At 41.8% G+C, this 21,529-nt stretch overlaps 1 protein-coding gene, 1 long non-coding RNA gene and 6 other non-coding genes across 8 annotated transcripts; 3 read left to right on the top strand and 5 right to left on the bottom strand.

The window, feature by feature from the left end:
- The first annotated feature begins 486 nt into the window (after window positions 1–486).
- LOC117431134 (nucleoside diphosphate kinase homolog 5-like) lies at window positions 487–3,593 on the top strand. Its single transcript, XM_034051778.3, has 5 exons — window positions 487–636; window positions 950–1,155; window positions 1,266–1,366; window positions 2,417–2,535; window positions 3,091–3,593. Exons 1-5 carry the CDS (start codon window positions 487–489, stop codon window positions 3,172–3,174), a joined length of 660 nt encoding a protein of 219 aa, XP_033907669.2. The 3' UTR covers window positions 3,175–3,593.
- On the bottom strand, window positions 1,764–1,836 carry trnav-aac (transfer RNA valine (anticodon AAC)). Its single transcript has one exon. It is a non-coding gene; the product is annotated as a tRNA-Val (tRNA).
- Window positions 3,594–6,227: 2,634 nt separating the features above from the next.
- trnav-aac (transfer RNA valine (anticodon AAC)) lies at window positions 6,228–6,300 on the bottom strand. The gene has a single exon. It is a non-coding gene; the product is annotated as a tRNA-Val (tRNA).
- A 202-nt stretch (window positions 6,301–6,502) lies between these two features.
- On the top strand, window positions 6,503–6,575 carry trnav-cac (transfer RNA valine (anticodon CAC)). The gene has a single exon. It is a non-coding gene; the product is annotated as a tRNA-Val (tRNA).
- Window positions 6,576–7,634: 1,059 nt separating this feature from the next.
- Window positions 7,635–7,706, bottom strand: trnad-guc (transfer RNA aspartic acid (anticodon GUC)). The gene has a single exon. It is a non-coding gene; the product is annotated as a tRNA-Asp (tRNA).
- Window positions 7,707–15,337: 7,631 nt separating this feature from the next.
- Window positions 15,338–15,409, bottom strand: trnad-guc (transfer RNA aspartic acid (anticodon GUC)). The gene has a single exon. It is a non-coding gene; the product is annotated as a tRNA-Asp (tRNA).
- Window positions 15,410–15,856: 447 nt separating this feature from the next.
- LOC117964633 (U5 spliceosomal RNA) lies at window positions 15,857–15,971 on the bottom strand. The gene has a single exon (XR_004661156.1). It is a non-coding gene; the product is annotated as a U5 spliceosomal RNA (small nuclear RNA).
- A 587-nt stretch (window positions 15,972–16,558) lies between these two features.
- On the top strand, window positions 16,559–20,499 carry LOC131699423 (uncharacterized). Its single transcript, XR_009308125.1, has 5 exons — window positions 16,559–16,646; window positions 16,836–17,025; window positions 17,765–18,073; window positions 18,226–18,330; window positions 18,894–20,499. It is a non-coding gene; the product is annotated as an uncharacterized LOC131699423 (long non-coding RNA).
- The last annotated feature ends 1,030 nt before the right edge of the window (window positions 20,500–21,529 follow it).

Genomic DNA, 21,529 nt, shown 5'->3' on the forward strand with positions numbered 1-21,529 from the left:
AATTCATACTGTAGGTAGGGTATAGTTTATATTGTCTGGACACCTGACAACCAGTGAGTGTACAGTAAACGTTACTAGTGCAACTTGATTTTTTCAATATGAGTTGTTTACGTATTAAAACGAATATGTTTAGTTTTATTGTAAGACATTCTCCATATCTACTCGTAACAGCAGTTGCATTGTAATTTTAATGTAACCATACTTACAATAATACATACCATCACTAGGCACTTTGGTTTATTATAATAAACGTATTCGCGTCCTATATGGTATTTTTTTTTTAAGTGTTTACTGTACATGGGCAAAATAGAGAATAGTAGATTAAGTGAATATCACTTAAGTGCGTAAAGTACGTGAGCCGAGCATCTGATCCTTATAGTGTTTTCATCGATGATATGAGTGAGCGGACACAATGTGTGCTTGTTGAAAATGCTCACTCTTAGCGGCTTAGTTACCCACTTTATCTAACTGATCTATTATAGGGTAATGGAAAACGACAAAGCACACATGGAGAGGGAGTTGCCCCATCCTCACATTTATGTCGAAAGGACTTTGGCTTTGATTAAACCAGATGCCGTTGACAAAGAAGAAGAAATCGAAGACATTATATTGCAAGCAGGATTTACCATTGTACAGGTAGGTAGGTGTGTGTTATAAATTGTTTTGCATAATTACTTAACTATTGGAGGTGGAGACAGACAGTCTATCAAGTGCATTATGTAACTACATATAGTTCCTTGTACCAAACACAAAATGAAAGATCAGGCTAACAATACATATATTAAAACGCTGTCTTTGTGGCTGTACACAAGTTGCTACAAAGAGCTACAAAGGATTGTGATACACCAATATGCATTACAGGTAAATAGAACCCTGTTAAAGGATCCCATGAGCAGATAACAGCATTGCAAGAAAGCAGGTCTAAGTACATTTTCTTGCCATTTTTCAGAAAAGAAAGGTACACCTGAGCCCGGAACAATGCAGTGACTTCTACGCAGAACAGTACGGCAAACTGTTCTTCCCAAGCTTAACCGCCTTCATGAGTTCTGGTCCAACCATTGCTATGATCCTTGCCAGAGACAAAGCCATTGCCCACTGGAAAACACTGATTGGCCCTCCAAACAGTGCAAAAGCAAAAGAAACACACCCAGACAGGTACGAAAACAAATGCACTAGTAGGGAACAGGCTTTGCTTAAGATGAGTAAAGATTTATTTTAAATAACTCATTGCCTGTTATGTGTAATAAAACATGTATTGATTTTAGTTTACGGGCAATCTATGGGACAAGTGATCTAAGGAATGCAGTGCATGGCAGTGACTGCTTTTCTGCAGCAGAGCGGGATATAAAGTTTATGTTCCCTGATGGTAAGTATTGTACAGTAATGATTTATTTGTTTGACAGTTATCCATGTGTCTAATATAAAGCTGCATTGTAATTTTAAGTTTAACACTAAAGTATATCTTTACCACTACATTACACAGATTGCTTTACCACTACATTACACTATGAGTCAAATAGACATGTTACTCTTACTACGTAATAGAAACTACATCGTCAAGCTCAGGAAGCAAAACAGAAATTCTAAAAGCATTTTTCACCATGGTGTTAGTATATTCATATCATTTTATAGCTGATATCTACAGGGTTATATACGATAGGTTACAAACTTTTAAATATGTAACAAATATGTTTTAATAGTATGGGCAACTACACTTTTTTAAATTCTTCATCCACAGTATGAGAAAAAAAAAATAGGAATGCTGTTTCCACCCGGTCTCGAACCGGGGACCTTTCGCATGTTAGGCAAACGTGATAACCGCTACGCTATGGAAACTTGCCGGTGACGTAGTTCACTTTAGCTCCATGTAGTTTCTGTAGTGTAGTGCGCATCACGTTCACCTCCCACGGGAAAGGTCTCCGAGGGGAAACAAAGTTATTATTATTATTATTATTATTATTATTATTATTATTATTAATCTATAATCTGAATAGCAATGTGTCCGCTTGTGCATTCTATACAAATATGTTCAAACCTAGGCAGAGTTCCCTGGTTGCTTCAGGAAAAAGAGCCATATAGCAAGCTCCACTTTAATTAATTGGGAACACAGCCCATCCTAGCAGGATCACAGAGAATTACAATGGTAAAACATAGCTGGTATTTACTTGTTCCAGGCTGTAGCTGTTCAAAATAACTGTTCTGCTTGTGTTTCATGGAAATACATTAAAATACATTCCTATTCAGATTATAGGCAGGGTCATCATGATGTTTATTCAATTGCCCCTGGAGGTCAATTAAATTGTATTTCATAATCTCTACCATTCACTTTCATTAGCGTGCAATAGCAGGACACAGTTTCAATAAAACCTAATGTGTATTCTTTTATTAATTATTTAATACCATGCTTTATTTCTAGCTATTATTGAACCTATCCCAGTAGGACAATCTGCAAAAGATTACCTTGGAAGATTTGCAAATCCTACTCTCTTAGCTGGACTGACAGAACTCTGTAAAAAGAAGCCGTCAGATCCCTTTGTAAGTGGATTATTCAGTACTTTTGAAAATGTACAGTGCATTAAAATATTGTAGGATTTTTATTAATGAGAAGAAATTCTACTGACTGCAGAAACAAAATCAAATAGCCTTAAAATAAAAAATGCTTTCAAATCCTTTTAAAATTCTTTGTTTGTTTCATTTTCTTCTGTACAGTGTGTAAGTTCAGCTATAAGAAACAAGGCTGTTGCCAAAACGCTTGTCTACTTGACTTACTTGAATTGTTTCTTATACTTTCACATTAGAATTCTGATCTAGGGTTTTGAAGTTAAGAATATAGAAAGCTCACTCCCTAAAAAGCTACAGGGTCCTACTAGCTGTAACACAGGAAGTCAATGGAGAGATATACTTCCAATTGTATATTGTGGTAAGCTTGGTTCAGGTGGGTGACTGGATTAGTAGTTTATCTGAACACCTGTCACACCATCCTTCAAATCATTCCCTTTATCCCAAAACTACTGGAGCTTTACCTGATGACTCTTCATTGCACCATGGGCTGTTTGTGGATGGCACTGATTTGTCTTTTCTTTTCTACAGACCTGGCTAGCTGATTGGCTGATTGATCATAATCCAAATAAGCCAATGGTGGAAGACAGAATGGTGATTGAAGAAGCTGATTAAAACAAGAGCACGTGACCACGCTATTTCATAGAACCATCAGTTAATAAAAAGTTACTGTCATCACCCCAGCCATTTAATATTTATTAGGAGATGCACTTTTGGGGTTTCAGAAACAGGAGCCAGTGAGTGACATACTCAATTCAAGAAGAACTTAATACTGTAATTTACTGCACACGCGGTTGTACATACATTCAGACATGGATTAGCTGTACAGGTTAAAGACCTTTTGGGCATATTTGTCAACACAAAGCAAATTGAATACATTCCTCAAGACAGTTTTAACTGTGTGGACAAAACTTCACACTTGAACCCTGCTGGTCACCAAGGCATGTTATAAGTATAATCCACAAGCCCTGTTCTATGTAAGCAAAACAACATTTAAAGGAGGTTGCCTTTTATCCCCTCATTATATCTGTGTACAGGATGAACCTACAGCTGTCATATTTTCTCAGTTGGTTCATTATGTAGCAGTGTAATTACACTGATGAAGGCACTCCTGTCTGCTTCACTTAGATTCTCAGTTTATCTATAGAATCTGATGTTTTTTAAAGTTATGGATGAATAGTAATAAAAAATATTAAAATTGCACAAAGACTTCTTTGTTACTAAAAGCGATGTCTAAACATATACAGTTTCAATGATTAAAAACATTTCACATCAGGCCCACCGAGAGGACGGGGAAATTTCCCCGGGGCCCAACGCTTCGAAGGGGGGCCCTGATGAAGGGGGAACTTTTATTTTATGTTGTGTAATGACTGTGTATCCAGGTGCTGTCAAACACTTCCTTTCACACAATGATTTGAACTTTCGCATTTCATATTTTACTACACCAAAAAGCTGAAAAAAGGGCATAGCAATTTTATGGATGTGGGGGGGGGGGGGGGGGGGGGTCGGCAGCGGGACATACAATTCCTTCCCCGGGGCCCATGACAGCTCTCGGCGGCCCTGTTTCACATGCACAAAAACAGAAAAGAATGTCTAGTTTGCCCCAGTTTCATGAAGATACATCTTCATTTAATATCTGTGGCTTCTCAACAAGAGAACAGGAAAACAAGATTAAGATTTTTAAACAAATTAATGCTAATTAGTCAACAGATAGTAAACTTTGTAACATGATATATGCAAAGAATTCAGTTCTGTAGTAAGTTGAGCTGGTACTCAACTTAGTACAGAACTAAGGAGTTTGTTTCATTTGACCAATGTTTAGAACATTGCTTTTAGAGTAAGTGTTTTGTTTAAGAGGTACTCTGCAAAATAGCTTCTCTTACTCAGTTTTTTTAGTGTAGTGGTTATCACGTTCGCCTATACATTTTTTAAAAATCTATAATCTGAATAGCAGTGTGTCTGTCTGAGATGATGCAATTTTTTAAAATGTATTTACACGAAACAAGCAGGACAGTTATTTGTAGCCGGTGGTGGTGCCAGACTTTCCCTGATGAGGGGCACTGTGTGCGGGCACGCATAAAACACAGACCAGTGGAGCAGTGTAAACAGCAGGCATTTAACACCTTGGATGTAAACGGGGAGTAGGATTGTTCAACACACGCATTCCGTTACTAAACACTCGTCATCTTGTAACACTGTCGTGAAACATGCTGAAACATGTGTCCGAGTCAGTATATAGCTAAGCCTTTAGGTAGGCTAGTAAAGCTAAACACATACTTTGTAGACAGCTATTTCATGTTCTTTACCAATACATTCTTTATCAATCCAAATGCTGTACATGGTCCTTTTCTTTTTTGTTTGTTTTACAAAACAAACATTGAATTTTTTTTAAAGTCATTTAAACGATGTTTGTGGGATAATTCTTCTTCTTCTTCTTCTTCTTCTTCTTCTTCTTCTTCTTCTTCTTCTTCTTCTTCTTCTTCTTCTTCGTAGTAGTAGTAGTAGTAATAATAGTAGTAGTAGTAGTAATAGGAGTATTATTATTAGTGGTAGTAGTAGTATTGTTGTTCACGTTAAAATGTAAATAACCAGTAGACTTTAAATATATAACCTGCTTCAATATTTGTTATATTGCATTAATTGATCCGTAGAAAGTAACATTTGTTTTTAAACGGAATTGGTGTTTTTTTCCATAATGGCAATGTTATCGATTATATTATAAGGGGAAAATGTTTGGCTATAGGAAACTAACCAATGTGAAGCGAACATATGAGACGCCAGTTTAAAGACACCGACTGTCAAATTTGTATACAGCCTGAGATCACAGCAATGAAGAAATGACAAGCGTATGGACAGAGTATTAGTTTACAAATGTTTATTAAAACGTTGCGTTTTTGGAACATTGATCAACTTCAGTTAATGGAACACAAATAGACATACGAGACTGCGCGATGTTTTTAAACACCGAAAACAATTTTGAATAAGCAAAGTGATTAATTTGGTATAATAATTGTGCAAAAAGTGCTTGGTAAAGTTATAAGCTCAATAATATAAATGTGTCCAGTAGATAATTTAGTGGTAATATTAAAAAATAGCGATACAGGGATCTTCCTTCTAAGTTGAGTATTCTGTTCTGAGAGGGTGAATATTATTTTTTATAGTTTTATAATGTGTTTTGTAGCACAGTATATTTAATTGACATTGAATTGTAATAGTGTAATATTACGTTTTTAACGTAATAACTAAAGATATAGAGCAGAGCGGGATATGAAGTTTATGTTCCCTGATGGTAAGTATTGTACAGTAATGATTTATTTGTTTGACAGTTATCCATGTGTCTAATATAAAGCGGCATTGTAATTTTAAGTTTAACACTAAAGTATATCTTTACCACTACATTACACAGATTGCTTTACCACTATGAGTCAAATAGACATGTTACTCTTACTACGTAATAGAAACTACATCGTCAAGCTCAGGAAGCAAAACAGAAATTCTAAAAGCATTTTTCACCATGGTGTTAGTATATTCATATCATTTTGTAGCTGATATCTACAGGGTTATATACGTTAGGTTACAAACTTTTAAATATGTAACAAATATGTTTTAATAGTATGGGCAACTACACTTTTTTAAATTCTTCATCCACAGTATGAGAAAAAAAATGCTGTTTCCGCCCGGTCTCGAACCGGGGACTTTTCGCGTGTTAGGCGAACGTGATAACCACTACACTACGGAAACATACCCTGCGTTCTACTGTTTTAAGTCAGTATGTTTTATCGGCAAATGAACGCTACTACAACTAAATGGGGTAAACAGACATATTCTTCCCATCGAAAAGTATAGACTATTAAAGTGAAAATACGGCTGTACTTAGAAAATGAACACGTGCATCACCCGCGGGGTTTGCTGTGCTCAGTACTTCAGAGTTGCCTGCTATTAAGTTTCCGTAGTGTAGTGGTTATCAAATTCGCCTCACATGCGAAAGGTCCCCGGTTCGAAACCGGGCAGGAACAGCTTTTTTTTTTTTTTTTTGTTTTGTTTTTGTTTTTTTTTTTTTGTTGTTTTTTACAGTATTATTTTTCAGTGGTCTCCATTTGTTGCATTTTGAACGTTTAAAACCCGTGTTTTTTTTGTTTAATGCAACGGTAAATGGATCATAGCGATAGCAGCGCTTGTAACTTTTTGTTACCACCAATGCATTCACTCTGGGTCTGTTTGTGCCGTAGGCAGTGTCACCTGGTACAGCTATCTGATAGTAAAACGTATTTTGTTAACTTGGAAATCGAATACTTTGGGTTGAGCAATACTGTTGGAAACTGCGCTGCAGGGGTAAAATCATATTTGCATACACATAATGCACTTTGGCGGGGCTTCCTTGTGCATTTACATTTCGAACAGGCTTCCAAATGTAGTTACGGGAATGTAAAAGCGCACTGTGAAATATAAATAGCAAAGCGGCAAACGGGAAATAAATAAACAAATGAATTAATAAATGAATTAATAAATGTTGAAATAAATAAATGAATAACTAGATAAATGTTTAATAAATAGATAAAAAAAAAAAAAAAAAAGAACCATCTAAAAAAAACAGTGTATGTGAGGGCCGGGGAGTGCTCTCTTAGAAAAGTTCAAAAGGTGAACATAAAACAGAACAATAAACTATAAAACTAAAACTAAAGGGACAGGGGCAAAAGGACAGTGTATAAAACTGTGTGTTAAAATTTTAAAACACTTAAACTGTAACTTTTAATAGTTTACATTAAAACTCTTAAAACAAAAGGGTCCATAAAACGGAAACAAAAAGATTACATAAAACCAGGGCACCGTTCAAAACGGTCGTGCCAGCTAAAAAGGGTGGAATTCTGGCATGACAAAATAAATAAAAGGCTTAACCGGTGCCCCGTAGTCCCGCTCCTAGGATCTAGCGGTTCCAGTCTTTGGTGCTATTCCATCTTCACGTCCTGGGGTCCGACGATCCTCCAATCCTCGCAATCTGGTAAATAATTGTCAACTACATTTTGTGCGTAAAATATTTAAGGAAAGTTTAAAAAAAAAAAAAAAAAAAAAAAAATCTCCCCGTCGGGGAATTGAACCCCGGTCTCCCGCGTGACAGGCGGGGATACTGACCACTATACTAACGAGGAATGCGCGAAAAGCGACCGTTCTGTACTCACAGGAAGACTGCACTGCCCCCCCCTGTCGAGAATTGTTTAGCTAAACCGCACTAAACCATTTCCCATTCATTCTTTATGGTAGTGCTAAACCACCACGGATGTAATACTGCTGCCGCCGCAACATGATTTTGGCGCTGTTGTGCAGGTCTGTTCCTAAACTTAATGTATTGAGTTGTGCAGATCTACCAAGAGAAGGCACTAAAGAGCATGAAGCGTTTTATCTGCTTCGGCTCAGTGAATTTTGCGAACCAAATGATTCGGAGGCTTCACTTCCCTTCCCACCATCTTGCACGAATGGTTGAGTGATTGGATGAAAGTGGGGTACAATCGGTTCTACTATACATAAACAACTAAAACACCCACTTCCTTAGTTTGAGCAAAAAGGCTGCAGTCTGTAACGGAGGTTACTGTGAATAGCACGCCCATTTTCCGAACCAACAATACATACCACAGTTCTATTATTTTACAACACAAGGAAGCCCCGCCGAAACAGGACATCAAAAAATTAGTTAAAACTCATAAATGTTCCTCTCCACGGAAATCTTTAGTAAAATACTCTTTTATTGAGATTTTACATTTTTTACATTTACACCCATTCGTTTTTTCATTCATTTTACATTTCTTTTAAAGATGACATTCATGCATACAGACATACATTTTGTTTTAAAAGCATTTAAAACACATTTAAAAACACCAAGACAATTGTGCTTTGTACATGGTTAAAACAGACACAGATTAAAATCAACATGAAAAAAACCTGTGCTGTTTTAAAAGTGACTGGAAAAAAAGAACCATCTATAAAAAACCAGTGCTTGTGAGGGCCGGGGAGTGCTCTCTAAAAAAGTGAACATAAACCTAGATCTAACACAGGGACAGGGGAAAAGGGACAGTGTATAAACAGTGAGTTAAAATTCTAAAATTTTAAAACACTTAAAATGTAACTTTTAATAGTTTACATTAAAAATCTTAAAGATACATAAAACAAAACAAAACAAAATCAAATAAAACATTCAAATTAAATCAAAGGTCCATAAAACTGAAACAAAAAGACTACATAAAACCAGGGCACCGTTGAAAAACGGTCATGCCAGCTAAAAAGGGCGGAATGCTGGCATGACAAAATAAATAAAAGGCTTAGCGGTGCCCCGTAGTCCCGCTCCTAGGAGCTAGCGGTTCCAGTTTTTTCCTTTATTCCATCTTCACGTCCTGAAGTCCGGCGATCCTCCACTCCGCGCAGGCCTTGTCCTTCCCGAGGGTCCGGATGTCCAGAATTACAAAGTCCTTGATAAGAGTTTGTGCCCTTCTGGTCGTGGTGATAGTGTCTAGCTCCTGCTTGTGATAGACACAGACGTTACGGCCTTCCCACAGGATCTGCTTGACAACATTGATGACACGCCAAACGCACTTAGCTGTGCTGGTAGTGATTCCTCCCGCAGGCCCATAGAGCACAGTCTCAGCGGTCATCTTGGCCGTGTCAGCAAACCTGTTTAGGAAGACAGAGACAGAGAGCCAGACACTGCCAGCCACATCACACTCCCAGAAGATATGGGCTGGTGTTTCTCTCTTGCGGCACTTTGCATAGGGGCATGTTTCTACTTGGGCTAGTCCCCTCCTGAACATGAACGCTCGAGTGGGGAGTGCACTGTGGACGGTGTTCCATGCTATATCCTTCTGGACATTACTGAGGCAGCTGTGAGACACATTCTCCCAGATTTTTTGGCTTTGGGTGAGGGAGAAAGTAGCTACTTTTTCAATTTCCTGGGAACCGGCAAGATATTTAGTTACAGCCTTGTATTCCCAGGAGGCCAATTTTGCTTTATCTAAGCCCAATTTATATATAGTGTCCCTTAAGGTTCTATAATACAATGGGGGGTCCCAGGAGTACGGCACGGTGTTATCAATAGTGCAGAGGCCCAAGGCCCTGAGACAGGTGGCAAAATAGAAACGATTCATGTAACATACCTTCCTGTCCAGGGCCTGGATGTTCTTGATAGTTTGCGTGAGCCCCTGCACTCGGGTGAGCTGCACAACGTCCGGGACCCCCTTACCTCCCTTCTTGTCGGCTTTACTCAGAGTGGCTCGCTTTACCCTCTCCATCTTGCTGCCCCAGATAAAGCGGTGGATAATGCGGTCCACCACTTTTTTGGTGGTCCTGTCTGGGGGAAAGATTTTTCCTACATAAGAGAGGATGGGGAACAGTATAGACTTGGTTATTAATACTCTACCCGTCATTGTTAAGGATCTTGTGCTCCATCCGCCAATCTTTTTACGGACCTGGTTAATGGCCGCCGTCCAGCTCTGGGCCCCCGAGCTATTGTTCTCGAAAATGAGGCCCAGAATCTTGATTTTGTCCTTTTTGACAGGGTACATGTCCGACAGTTCCCTATCTACCTGCCAATTTTTAGACACGTAGACTTCGCTCTTGGACTTATTAATCACTGCCCCGGTCGCCGTGCAGTACTTCTCAAGGATATTACTAATCCGAGGTACCGACGATGTGTTGGTGCAAATGAGTGACACATCGTCCATATATGCTGTTGTTTTGACCTGGACCCCGTTGGATCCAGGCAGCTGGAAACCAGTTATATTGGTATCCCTACGAATTGCCTGCAGGAGGGGTTCAATGCACACGACATATAGCAGTGGGGATAGTGGGCAACCCTGTCTGACCCCTGACTGGATAGATATTTTACCAGTCAGGTGCCTGTTCACCAAGACTCGGGTACTAATGTTTGTATATATGGTTTTAACCCACTCCCTAAGTCCAGGAGCGAATTTCATCTGGTCCATCACTTTGTACATATATTCATGGCTTACCCTATCGAACGCCTTCTCCTGGTCAAGGTTGAACAGGCAGAGGGGATGGTTCCGTTCTCTAGAATAAGCCAGAATGTCCCTTGTTAACATTAAAATATCCGTGATGGACCTCCCTGGGACGCCACAAGCCTGGTCGGGGCCAATGACCAAAGGGAGGTGTACTTGTAGCCGGAGCATCAGAGCTTTGGCTAGTATCTTGTAATCCACGCAAAGGAGGCTGATTGGGCGCCAATTCCGTAGATCTTTAACTTCCCCTTTCTTATGAAGGAGAGTAATTACACTCTCCCGCATAGAAGGGCCCAACCGCTTCTCCCTGTAGACCGCTCTGTAGACCTCCGCTAAATGGACTTTTAGCGTGTCCCAAAAAAGATGGTAATACTCACCCGGGATGCCATCTGGACCTGGCGTCTTACCGGTGTTCATGGTCTTAACCGCCTGGGTGAGCTCCTCCAGCGTGAGTTCTGGGTCCTTCTCCTCCTCCTCGTCGTCCCGCACTGAGTCAGGCTCCAACTGGCTCAGGAACCACTCTATCAGGGTGTCATCTGTAGCTTTGATGTTATACAGGTCCCTATAGAAGTTCTCTACCACTTTTTTCACTCCCTCACTATCCTCTACTATCCTCCCCCTGCTGTCGAGCATGGAGGACATCAAGTGCCGCTTCTCCCTCGTTTTCTGGAAGAAGAAGCGAGTACACTTTTCGTCTTCCTCCATTTTTTGCACTTTTGCATTGTGCATGACCTTTCATTGTTCCTCCCTACAAAGCACTGAAAGATCTAGCTTGGTCTGGGCTATCTCGTCGCTTACAGGGAACCCCCGAAGCTGAAGCAGGCTCAGACGCTGGAGGGCAGCATTCAGGTATTTATATTTGGCCCTCCTTTCTTTTGCTTTCCTCTTGCCTGCTGCTATGAAATAACCCTTAGTTCTCATTTTGACCATCTCCCACCACTCTATAGGGGAGTTGAATAGGTCACGCAAAGTGGTCCACTCAACAAGCCTGCTCTTATAGGCTGCAGCTATGGAGGGGTCATCGAGTAAGGAGGTGTTTAATTTCCAGACCCCTGACCCCATCTGGGAGGTCTGAGGGACCTGCAATGTTACCTGCAGGAGCCTATGGTCAGAGAAGAAGACGGCCTGGGTGTCTACTGCCGTCTTCGTAAGGGAGCTGGTATGCAGGACGAGATCTATACGGGAGAAGGAGGTCCCAGATGAGCTCACCCAGGTAAAGGGAGGCACCAGGTCCTTACCTGCATCACACAGGGAGAAATCAGATATTACGGAGGACAAAACTCTACTAGAGCGGTCGTTGCGTGGCCTGCTCCGGTCTACGTCCCTCAGAGCACAATTGAAGTCACCTGACACGATGACGGGTACGTTCCCCAGCAGGAGTGGACGCAGCTGTGGAAAAAATTGAACTCTTTCGTTTTGGTTAGTGGGTGCGTAGACATTGACCAGTCTGAGGGGAGTGTTGTTGTATGTCACATCCACGCTCAGAATTCTACCAGGTTCTACCTCCCTGCTGCTGCGGGAGGTAATAAATGGGTTTTTAAACAGGATACCTACTCCGTCGGCTCTGGCTATGTTGGAGCCCGACCAGAAGGAGTCCCCCAGGGTCCAACTCTCCTTCAGGTCCCTATAATCAGGGCTCGACGAAATACCACACTCCTGCAGAAAGATGAGATCTGCTTTCAAGTTAGCTAGATAGTTTAGTACATCAAATCTTTTTTGTGTCTCCCTGATGCTCCTGACATTAACAGACACACATATCAGGGCCATCAGGGTAGCTAACAAGAAAAGGAGTCGCTGCGTCCACCCCATAGCGACTATGATTGGGAGGTCGGGACACTCTTCCTACTCTTAGCTCTACGCTTGCTTCGAGGGGGCTTGGGCTTATTTGCAACTCCCATCACCCCTGAGAAGGTACTCACTGCTGCCTCGTCCAAGAAGGCACCGTCTTTATATGCACAGTACGTGGAGTTGTTGGGGCTATTCAACTCCCCACAAGGTAAGTCTGGTGGAACTTGCTCAGGGCCCCTCGGAACGTGTGGGTCAGCTTTGTCCTGGGGGGGGGGTTATGACAGACAGCATTCTTTGGCTGTTACCGTCTGTTGAATTGGAGCTGTTAGCAGACTTCTGGCTTACCGCGTCCAGGGGTATTCCCATGTCCTCCAGTGCTGTATCTAGGAGGACCTCTAGGGGGCCCCTGGTTTTGCCCATACAAGGGAGGGGGTCAAGGATGCTTTGAAGGGAGGCCCTTCGCTTGAAGAGGGTCATTGCTACCGAGGTACTGCTGGTCAGGGAAGGTGTTGACCCCGACCTCTCCCTCGGTGCATTAGTGAACACCTCTTCTGCGAGGTGTGCTAGGGTTTGTGCCAACGACTGGGAAGGCTGGCTGGGGATGCCCTGGCTGGCTGCTACCTGCCCACTAGGCGGCAGTGTAGCCGTCCCACTCGCCTCCGTCTCTGCCTGCGAGGGCAAGACTGGGGACTTTGTGTGGACATTATCTGGTTTTGGATCTATGGGGGCCACCTGCAACTTGCTGTCTTTGATCTTGATCTTCTTTCTTTTCCCCCCCTCGTCTCTACCCTTTCTTTTCCCCACCCTCTGCTGGTTCTTCACTCCCTTCCCCTCCTTCTCACTCTCACTTTCACTGTCGCTTTCGCTTTCCTCCCCCACGGACTCAATCCTTATGGCGTCATAACGAGAGCCAAGGGGGAGTGCTGGCGCTGAGAGGGCCCTACTCAGGGGGGGGCCGCTGCTGGGTCCGGGCTCCCTCCCTGCCTCGTGTTCTGCATCAGAGGAGCTACTGGAGGAGCTAGTGGAGTAGCTGTTGTACTCTCTCTCTGGGCTGGGGGAAGGGGTCCTCGTAAAACGGGACATGTCTCGGGGGCGGGGGGGTGAGGGGGGTGCTGGTGATGATGGTGGTGCTGGAGTCTGGGTTTTGGATGCTGTTGGTGGTGATGTGGACTGATCTTTGTTACTTGCTCCCTCTTCCTGCTCAGGCCTAGGCTTGTTCGTGTTTGCCTTGCTGGCTCTGGCCATGTTGGCATAGGAAGAGGGGCAGTCCTTAAACAGGTGCCCCTTCTTTCCACACAAATTGCACTGCCTCTCTTCTCTGCAGTGGCTGGTCTCGTGGGGGGCGCCGCAATTCCTGCACTTGACTACAGTACACGCGGCCGCCAGGTGTCCTAATTCCCCACATTTCCTGCAGAGTTTTGGCATCCCATTATAGAATACCAGCCCTCTGTTGGGCCCTAACACTATGGAGTTTGGAATGTGGCGGACGCCTCTAATGCCCGATGGATCAACATTGAGGCGTACCAGCCACTTTCTGGCGCCTGTCCAAACCCCATCTTCATCTGTAATTTTCCTCCCTTCTGATGACACCCTCCCATAGCGGTTAAGCCATGTTGTAATATCATAGTCGCTAACAGCCTCATTGAAAAATTGGACAGTAACAACTTTCATTTCTCTGTCTGTCAGTGCATCCACACAAAATTCTTTGTATGGAGCGAGATATTTATTCTCCCCCCAAAAGGACCACATTTCTTGTAACTTTTGGGGGTTCCTAAAACTGACCTCAAACACTTCCTTAAGCCCTGGCAATTTCACCAAACAATTCAAGTCAGAAGGGGAAAAACCCATACCCCTCTGAAGAATGGTCCGGCTGAACTCCAGTCTCGTCAGTCCTGGTTCCGTTTCATCTTGCTTGTTTCTTGTGAAGCGCACCGCATTGTGCCTCCTGGTCTCCTGGGTTGGCCGGAACGCCATCCTTCAGCTGGCTCCTCCGATTGGGGTGGGAGAAGCCTCTGGACGTCCGGGTTGTCTCTCTCTACGGAAAAGAGACAACGTAAGCAGCAAATCTGGGCAGTTGAAGGAACTATTACTTTAGTCCCTGAGGAGATGGTCGCCTCGCAAGAGGGACCCCCTCCCCAGGTGAACGGTGTCCTTCCCTGGCGGAGTAGGGGGCGCTGCTTGGCACCGAGACCACGTAGGAAGAATCGTGGCTGTGACGCCTCCTCGGGGTCCGGGGCCGCCCTCTGCTCCTCCCAGATGGCGCCCTCTGCTGGGCGCCTGCTGCTCTCTCGGTCTGGATCTCGATTACAATCAAGGGCTGGGGATGAGGTCGTCTAGGTCATCAAAGGGTCCTCAAAGGTCGTCTGGATGGTAGGTCCTCCTTCTCTCGAACTCCAGGAACGTCTGGAAAAGCCGGAACCGCCTGAAAAAGAAAAAAACTGGAACCGCCTGAAAAAGAAAAAACTGCTCTCAACAGTCAACAAAATCTTGAAAGACCCTCGGCCTGGATTGGGCAAGCCAAAACCAGACTGAGCATTAGTCTTCCAAAAAGTTGCCGAGCTGAAGAAAGCCAGTCAAAAATAAAAAAAATTCTGTTCCTCCTCACCCGAACAAACCTCTCACAGACCCTCGGAGGGAGCGGGCAATGCCACTACCCTCTAAGCCTTAGTCTTAGAAAGATTTATTCGAACTGAAGAGAAACCAGAGTACACTTTATTTTCAGTGAGGACAAGAGTATTCTTGCACAAACTGTTTTAGCAATAGAAATCGTCTATAAAAATGATATTCTGAAATGTACAAAAGCACAGGTCAAATAATAAATAGTTAAACTCAACGAATAATACTGTAAATATGGTACAGCGGGTAAGGATTACGTATATAGGTATAGATAAAAAAGCGAATATATACCATATCTGGTAAATAATTGTCAACTACATTTTGTGCGTAAAATATTTAAGGAAAGTTTAAAAAAAAAAAAAAAAAAAAAAAATCTCCCCGTCGGGGAATTGAACCCCGGTCTCCCGCGTGACAGGCGGGGATACTGACCACTATACTAACGAGGAATGCGCGAAAAGTGACCGCACTAAACCATTTCCCATTCATTCTTTATGGTAGTGCTAAACCACTACGGATGTAATACTGCTGCCGCCGCAACATGATTTTGGCGCTGTTGTGCAGGTCTGTGCCTAAACTTAATGTATTGAGTTGTGCAGATCTACCAAGAGAAGGCACTAAAGAGCATGAAGCGTTTTATCTGCTTCGGCTCAGTGAATTTTGCGAACCAAATGATTCGGAGGCTTCACTTCCCTTCCCACCATCTTGCACGAATGGTTGAGTGATTGGATGAAAGTGGGGTACAATCGGTTCTACTATACATAAACAACTAAAACACCCACTTCCTTAGTTTGAGCAAAAAGGCTGCAGTCTGTAACGGAGGTTACTGTGAATAACAGGCCCATTTTCCGAACCAACAATACATACCACAGTTCTATTATTTTACAACACAAGGAAGCCCCGCCGAAACAGGACATCAAAAAATTAGTTAAAACTCATAAATGTTCCTCTCCACGGAAATCTTTAGTAAAAGGCGAAAGATTTATGCGATCTGAAGAGAAACCAGAGTATATTAACATTTGTTAGTGCAGTAAGCAACCTACTCATATTGCTATTGTAACAAGGGACGGTTAGTTTTTTTATTTATTTATTTTTTTAAGTTTTTTTTTAAACGAGCATTTTAACATCTACGTCTTGAGAAAAACAACCAAAACAGTATACAAGTACTGTGTGCTGACATTTATATTTAAATATGATATTTTAAAAGCATACATTACATAAGAGGAAATTAGATTCTGGCAACGTGCATTATGGGTATGCAAATGTGATTCATCCCTGCTAGCGCGGTTTCCACCCAACAGTATTGCTCAACCCAAGGCATTCGTTTTCCAAGTTACCAAAATACGTTTTACTATCAGATCGCTGTATTTTATGGAGTATGGAGGACTATCCATGGCAAAATTAAAAATAAATACATAGAGAAATAAATAAATGAATAAATAAATGTTGAAATATTGATTTATTGCAACATCTATTTGTTCATGCATTTATTTATTTATTTATTTATTTATTTATTTATTTATTTATTTATTTATTTATTCATTTATTTATTTATTTATTCATTCAGTGGGCGGTATCAAGTACACTATTGGCTGTAGGAAGTTTGTTTCTCCCTGCTCCAGGGAACACAATCGATGCCGATGTGGGCTCGCTAGATCACTGTGTGTTGGAAGGCCGTGTATTATTGTGAGCATTTTGTTTTCAGCGCCAGTTGCATTTAGCTAGTAGTTTAATTGTTTTGCTGAGCATTCTCCTTCAATTTGTTCTTAACCGTACTGTGTCTGTTTTAAGTGGGTTAGATGCACAATTTCTGCATGCTATAGTGGTATAGTAATATTTTATAGTTTATATTTTTGTCCCTTTTTTTTTTTCAAGGATTTTTCGCCCCATACAGAGGATCGTCTTCAAAAAGACGAACGTTCCCACTCCAGCGCCGTGTTGGTGTTATTACACTCACAACTTCTGCTGTCTAAAACGGAAAACCATTTCCACGGTGCCGACTAGACAGCAGAAAAAGACGAATTGAATGTAGCAGGACTGGGGGAGAAAAGAATCTCCTTTCAAGGTACGTTTATGCAAATATTCTGTCAAAATGAAACGGTTTATTTAATAGTACATATACTGAACATCACAAGAAACGTATCAGTATTATTACACATTTAATTCGGAAAAAAAACGAGGTATATACATGATGGACATTGACAAAATGTCTACTGCTCAGCAACGGTGGCCACACGCTAGTACTTGCCTGTGAATTTCACAGTACCCTGTCCCCTCATAACTATATACAGTACAATGTCAATTGTTAATCAGCACATTACAATCTTACTGCACCTGCTGTAAAACAGAATTTGTCATTCTAGAGAATGTTATCTAAAAAGTTTCTTTCGATGCTCAGTATATATCACGACTCTAAAATCAGATACAAATAAACCTAATGAGACGGACGGTCTATAATAACAAATAACGCGATGTAGAGTTCAATGCAATGTAACCTGTACCTTCGATATTTTAGACTTTTTATTAAACCACTGCTCAATGCTACTGAAATGTCATCAACCACTATTAGTATCATAAAGCTCCCAAAATCCTTTTAGATGCCACTCAAAGTAAATGTCTGGAATTTAGTTTTGGATTGTTTTGCAGTTAGTGATCCATTCAGCTTTGTGTTGATGGTATACAAAAATAAAACCAATAAAAAACCTATGCCGCTTTAGTAGCAGCAAAATACAAGGTTGTGTATCAGTGTGTAAGATGTTCGCTAGATTCACATTTATTACATTTGTGTTCTTTTTTATGTCAAGGTTGTGACAGCAGCTGTGAAGGATTCAGAAGCCAGTTATTCAAATCTTATCCCAAACTGAGTGAAGGTGGTAGATTTGAACAAATGAAGATTTCAGGATCTACGAGAAGCCGGATCTAGGCTGTTATTCCTTGCCCTAATGAGGGGTACTCAGCAAAATATTTAAGGGACCCAGAAACCCAAATTGTCTGCTGCAATTCATTTTGTAGGTTCCTGGACTGTCCTTATCCACTGGGCCCCTGATGAAGTGCCTCTTTTGTGAGAGACTTTTCTTTCTCAGAAATAGTCACAGTGACAGCTGTAGCAGCAGGTATAGAGTTTTTGTTAATGTAATTGGTCAATGTTAAATACAGTACATTAACTATTTTGAAAGGTTTACTTGCAGTAAAATGAAGAAATTTGCATGTAGTGGGTTTCAGGAAATGTTTATGCTAATGTTGTCTTACAAAAATTTTTTCTCAGTGAAGAAGACAAAAGCATTATACTGCAATTGGCATTAAGCTTGGATCTTCCAGGGGTGACAGAAGAAAATCGGCATTGGCTAATGGACAAACTCCTCTTCACGCTGTAAGTAGGTTTGTTTCGTGCATATCCATGTTCGGTTTACTCATTGTACTGGTTAGTTGTGTAATTAATTGATAACCTACAGCAGGGGTGGCCAAACCCAGTCATGGAGAGCCCCTATCCAGCAAATTTGTTCAATAAAAGGGAAACTCTTGTGATTGAGGTCTGAAGAGGGAATTTTTAGTTGAAACAATCACTAAAGGACTTCATTTAACAAATTCACCTGCTTAATTCAGCACATTGAAATTCTGACACACTATACACCTCCCAGGTGTGTTACATTTTATTACATGTTGTTCCCTAATTAAGTTTTGAATGCCTGTGGCAGTGTGTTACTGTTTCAGTGTTTTGATAATGTGATTTACTAGTTATATTTCTAATTCTGAAGTTTATATATTTTTTGGTGTTTTGGTCTACAATATAAAACCCAGCTTGTATAGAGCTTTGAGATGAAGCTTGGTATTGAGCCATTTCAATATTGGAATTGAACAAAAATGGCCAATAAGGTTCAGCAAGAGATCCCCTGCCGTTCATTCATTTATCTATTCATTCTTTTTTTCCTCAAGATGATCCTTGAAAGAATCACCTGGCCCACACTGAATGTGGAGGAAGATGATGATGAGGATGACTGTTCTCTTGAGACTAAATGCCGTATCACAGGTGTAAGAAAGAGCGGTGTCGCCTTTAAGAAATGGCGACGCCATTTGAAAGACTACGCAACCCAGGAACCTTAGCACTAATGGGCAAGGCGGGGTTTCTGGGTATAAAGGGAAGTGGAGCGGGACAGCAGGGGGTGATTGTGGGGAGCACCGCCGGTTTGTCCTGCTGAATAGTTCCCAGAAGGTTGAGAGTGCATTACGTAGTATTGTAAGGTAAAGTGAACGTTTGGTTTCTTTTTTGAACAAGAGTTGTGTTTTGTTTATACCGTGAGCGTTTTCCTCTTGGTGAGGTAGTCTTTTGTTTTGACAAAGTTTAATTTATTTTATGAAACGTTGGTAGATAAACGCTGCCTCTCGGTAGTTAATTTAAAACAGTTCCGCAGTTTTCGTGACGATTGGGAACCGTCACAACTGCCGTCTATTTGTGTATGTGTGTTTGACTCGGGACTCGGAGGGAAAGCGCGCATTCATGCGCTGCAGGAACAGCGGGCTGTAACAGAGAGAACTGAGGCAGCAGTCTGGTTTTCTGGACGTGCTTTATTGTGACACACATGAACAACAGTACCCACAGGTGGTGTGGACAGTATGGATATTGTGCTTGAACTCGGAGACACTCCCGTGTTTCCGTGAACGACTGGGACGTCAGCTGCAGGGGTCCTTCCCCACAGCCTGGATACAATTCTTTATCAACAGAGCCCTTCTTCTGGGAGGGCCCATTCCATACTTGCTTACGCTTACCTGTGTTACAGCAAGACTCCAGCAGAGGGAGTCTGCGCTATCCTTGCCTGTGTTGCAGAGATACTCCAGCAGAGGGTATCTTCTTTGTTCTTACCTGTGTTGCAGAGATACTCCAGCAGAGGGTGTCTTCTTTGTCCTTACCTGTGTTGCAGAGATACTCCAGCAGAGGGTGTCTTCTTTGTTCTTACCTGTGTTGCAGCAAGACTCCAGCAGAGGGAGTCTGCGCTATCCTTACCTGTGTTGCAGAGACACTCCAGCAGAGGGTGTCTTCTTTGTTCTTACCTGTGTTGCAGCAAGATTCCAGCAGAGGGAGTCTGCGCTATCCTTACCTGTGTTGCAGAGAGACTCCAGCAGAGGGAGTCTGTTCCACCCTTACCAGTGTTGCAGAAATACTCCAGCAGGGGGAAGCCACTTCTGACTTGGAATACAAAGCTACCCCGGCAGGGAAAGCCTACATTGAACTTACCAGCGTACAGAACTACTCCAGCGGAGGGAGGTGGCCTGTACGTAACTGCGGACTGACCCACCTGGGTCGAAGGATCTTTCCTGACACTTACCAGGCTCCTCAGCTAGAGTTTCCTGCTAAGTTCATCCCAGTGGACTCAATTCCACGGGGAAAGGACTTGCACAGGCCTCGGCCTGTAGAACTCGGTATTCTGAAATAGTTAGAGAGGGGCAAAGAAGTGAGCCAGTTAGTGACCCGTACAGGGCAATAATCTATACAAAGAAAGTGTTGACTTGTGTAAATATTGTAAATAAAAGTTAGTTGCCTGAACGTTCTTCGTGTCTGTGCCAGTCGGTGGAAGCAGTAATAGAGTATCACGCAGGGGTACTCTAACGGTTTGTTACACTGGCTTCTTCAGGACATTCATGGAAACGGTATAATTTAATCTATTAATCATCGCCATGTATAATTTTATTTTAACCATCCAACTCATTCTTACCTTATATGAGAAGGGACAACTTCTTATTCTTCATCACTCAAAACAGCGTTGGCCACCACTTCATATGTAATATAATAAAAAAGAGGCCGTGGAGAGGGGGGGCGTGACTATGACTAAACGGGCAGTTCTGTAAATAGAAAAAGCTAAATACATAAATGTTAAACTCATTCTTAAAAGTCAGGAGTATGTATGTTATGTGTGTTAGGCGCCCGTGATAACCACTACACTACCTATTCTGCGTCGTTCTGTTTTCAGTCAGTATGTTTTATCTAAAACTCAACTATTTGAAAGTTGAACAGCAAATTAACGCTATTACAACTATATGGGATAAACAGACATATGGCTTCCCATTGAAAAATATAGACTATTGAAGTGATGATACGCCTGTACTTAGAAAATGAACTAAACACGTGCATCACCATCGACCTGTAGCACTTGCTGTGCTCAGTGCTTGAGCGCTGTCTTCCGTGAAGTTTCCGTAGTGTAGTGGTTATCACGTTCGCCTCACGCAAAAAGTCCCCGGGCGGAAACAGCTTTTTTTTCTGTATTATTATTTTTCAGTGGTCTCCATGTGTTGCATTTTATTTCCGAACGTTTAAAACCTGTGGGTTAATTATTTATTATTTTTTTTTAAATGCAAGCGTAAATGTATCATAGCGATAGCAGCACTTCTTGTAACTTTTTGTTACGACCAATGCATTCACTCTGAGTCGAGTCTGACTGATTTCTAAGTTTGTGTTGTGTAGGCAGTGCCACCTGGAACACTATTTGTGGTTTTACTAGAAAATGTGCTCAACCGGACTAATATTAATTATAGCAATCATAAGGCAGGCCCTGATTTTTATTTATTTTTTTAGAACA

Source organism: Acipenser ruthenus, chromosome 22 (assembly GCF_902713425.1).
Source record: "Acipenser ruthenus chromosome 22, fAciRut3.2 maternal haplotype, whole genome shotgun sequence".
NCBI lineage: Eukaryota > Metazoa > Chordata > Actinopteri > Acipenseriformes > Acipenseridae > Acipenser > Acipenser ruthenus.

Coding starts and splice junctions, on each gene's coding strand:
- LOC117431134 (XM_034051778.3), top strand. CDS start 487: ATGGAAAACGACAAAGCACACATGGAGAGGGAGTTGCCCCATCCTCAC. Junction 1,156..1,265: donor AAAGAAACACACCCAGACAG/GTACGAAAACAA, acceptor TATTGATTTTAG/TTTACGGGCAATCTATGGGA. Junction 1,367..2,416: donor AAAGTTTATGTTCCCTGATG/GTAAGTATTGTA, acceptor CTTTATTTCTAG/CTATTATTGAACCTATCCCA.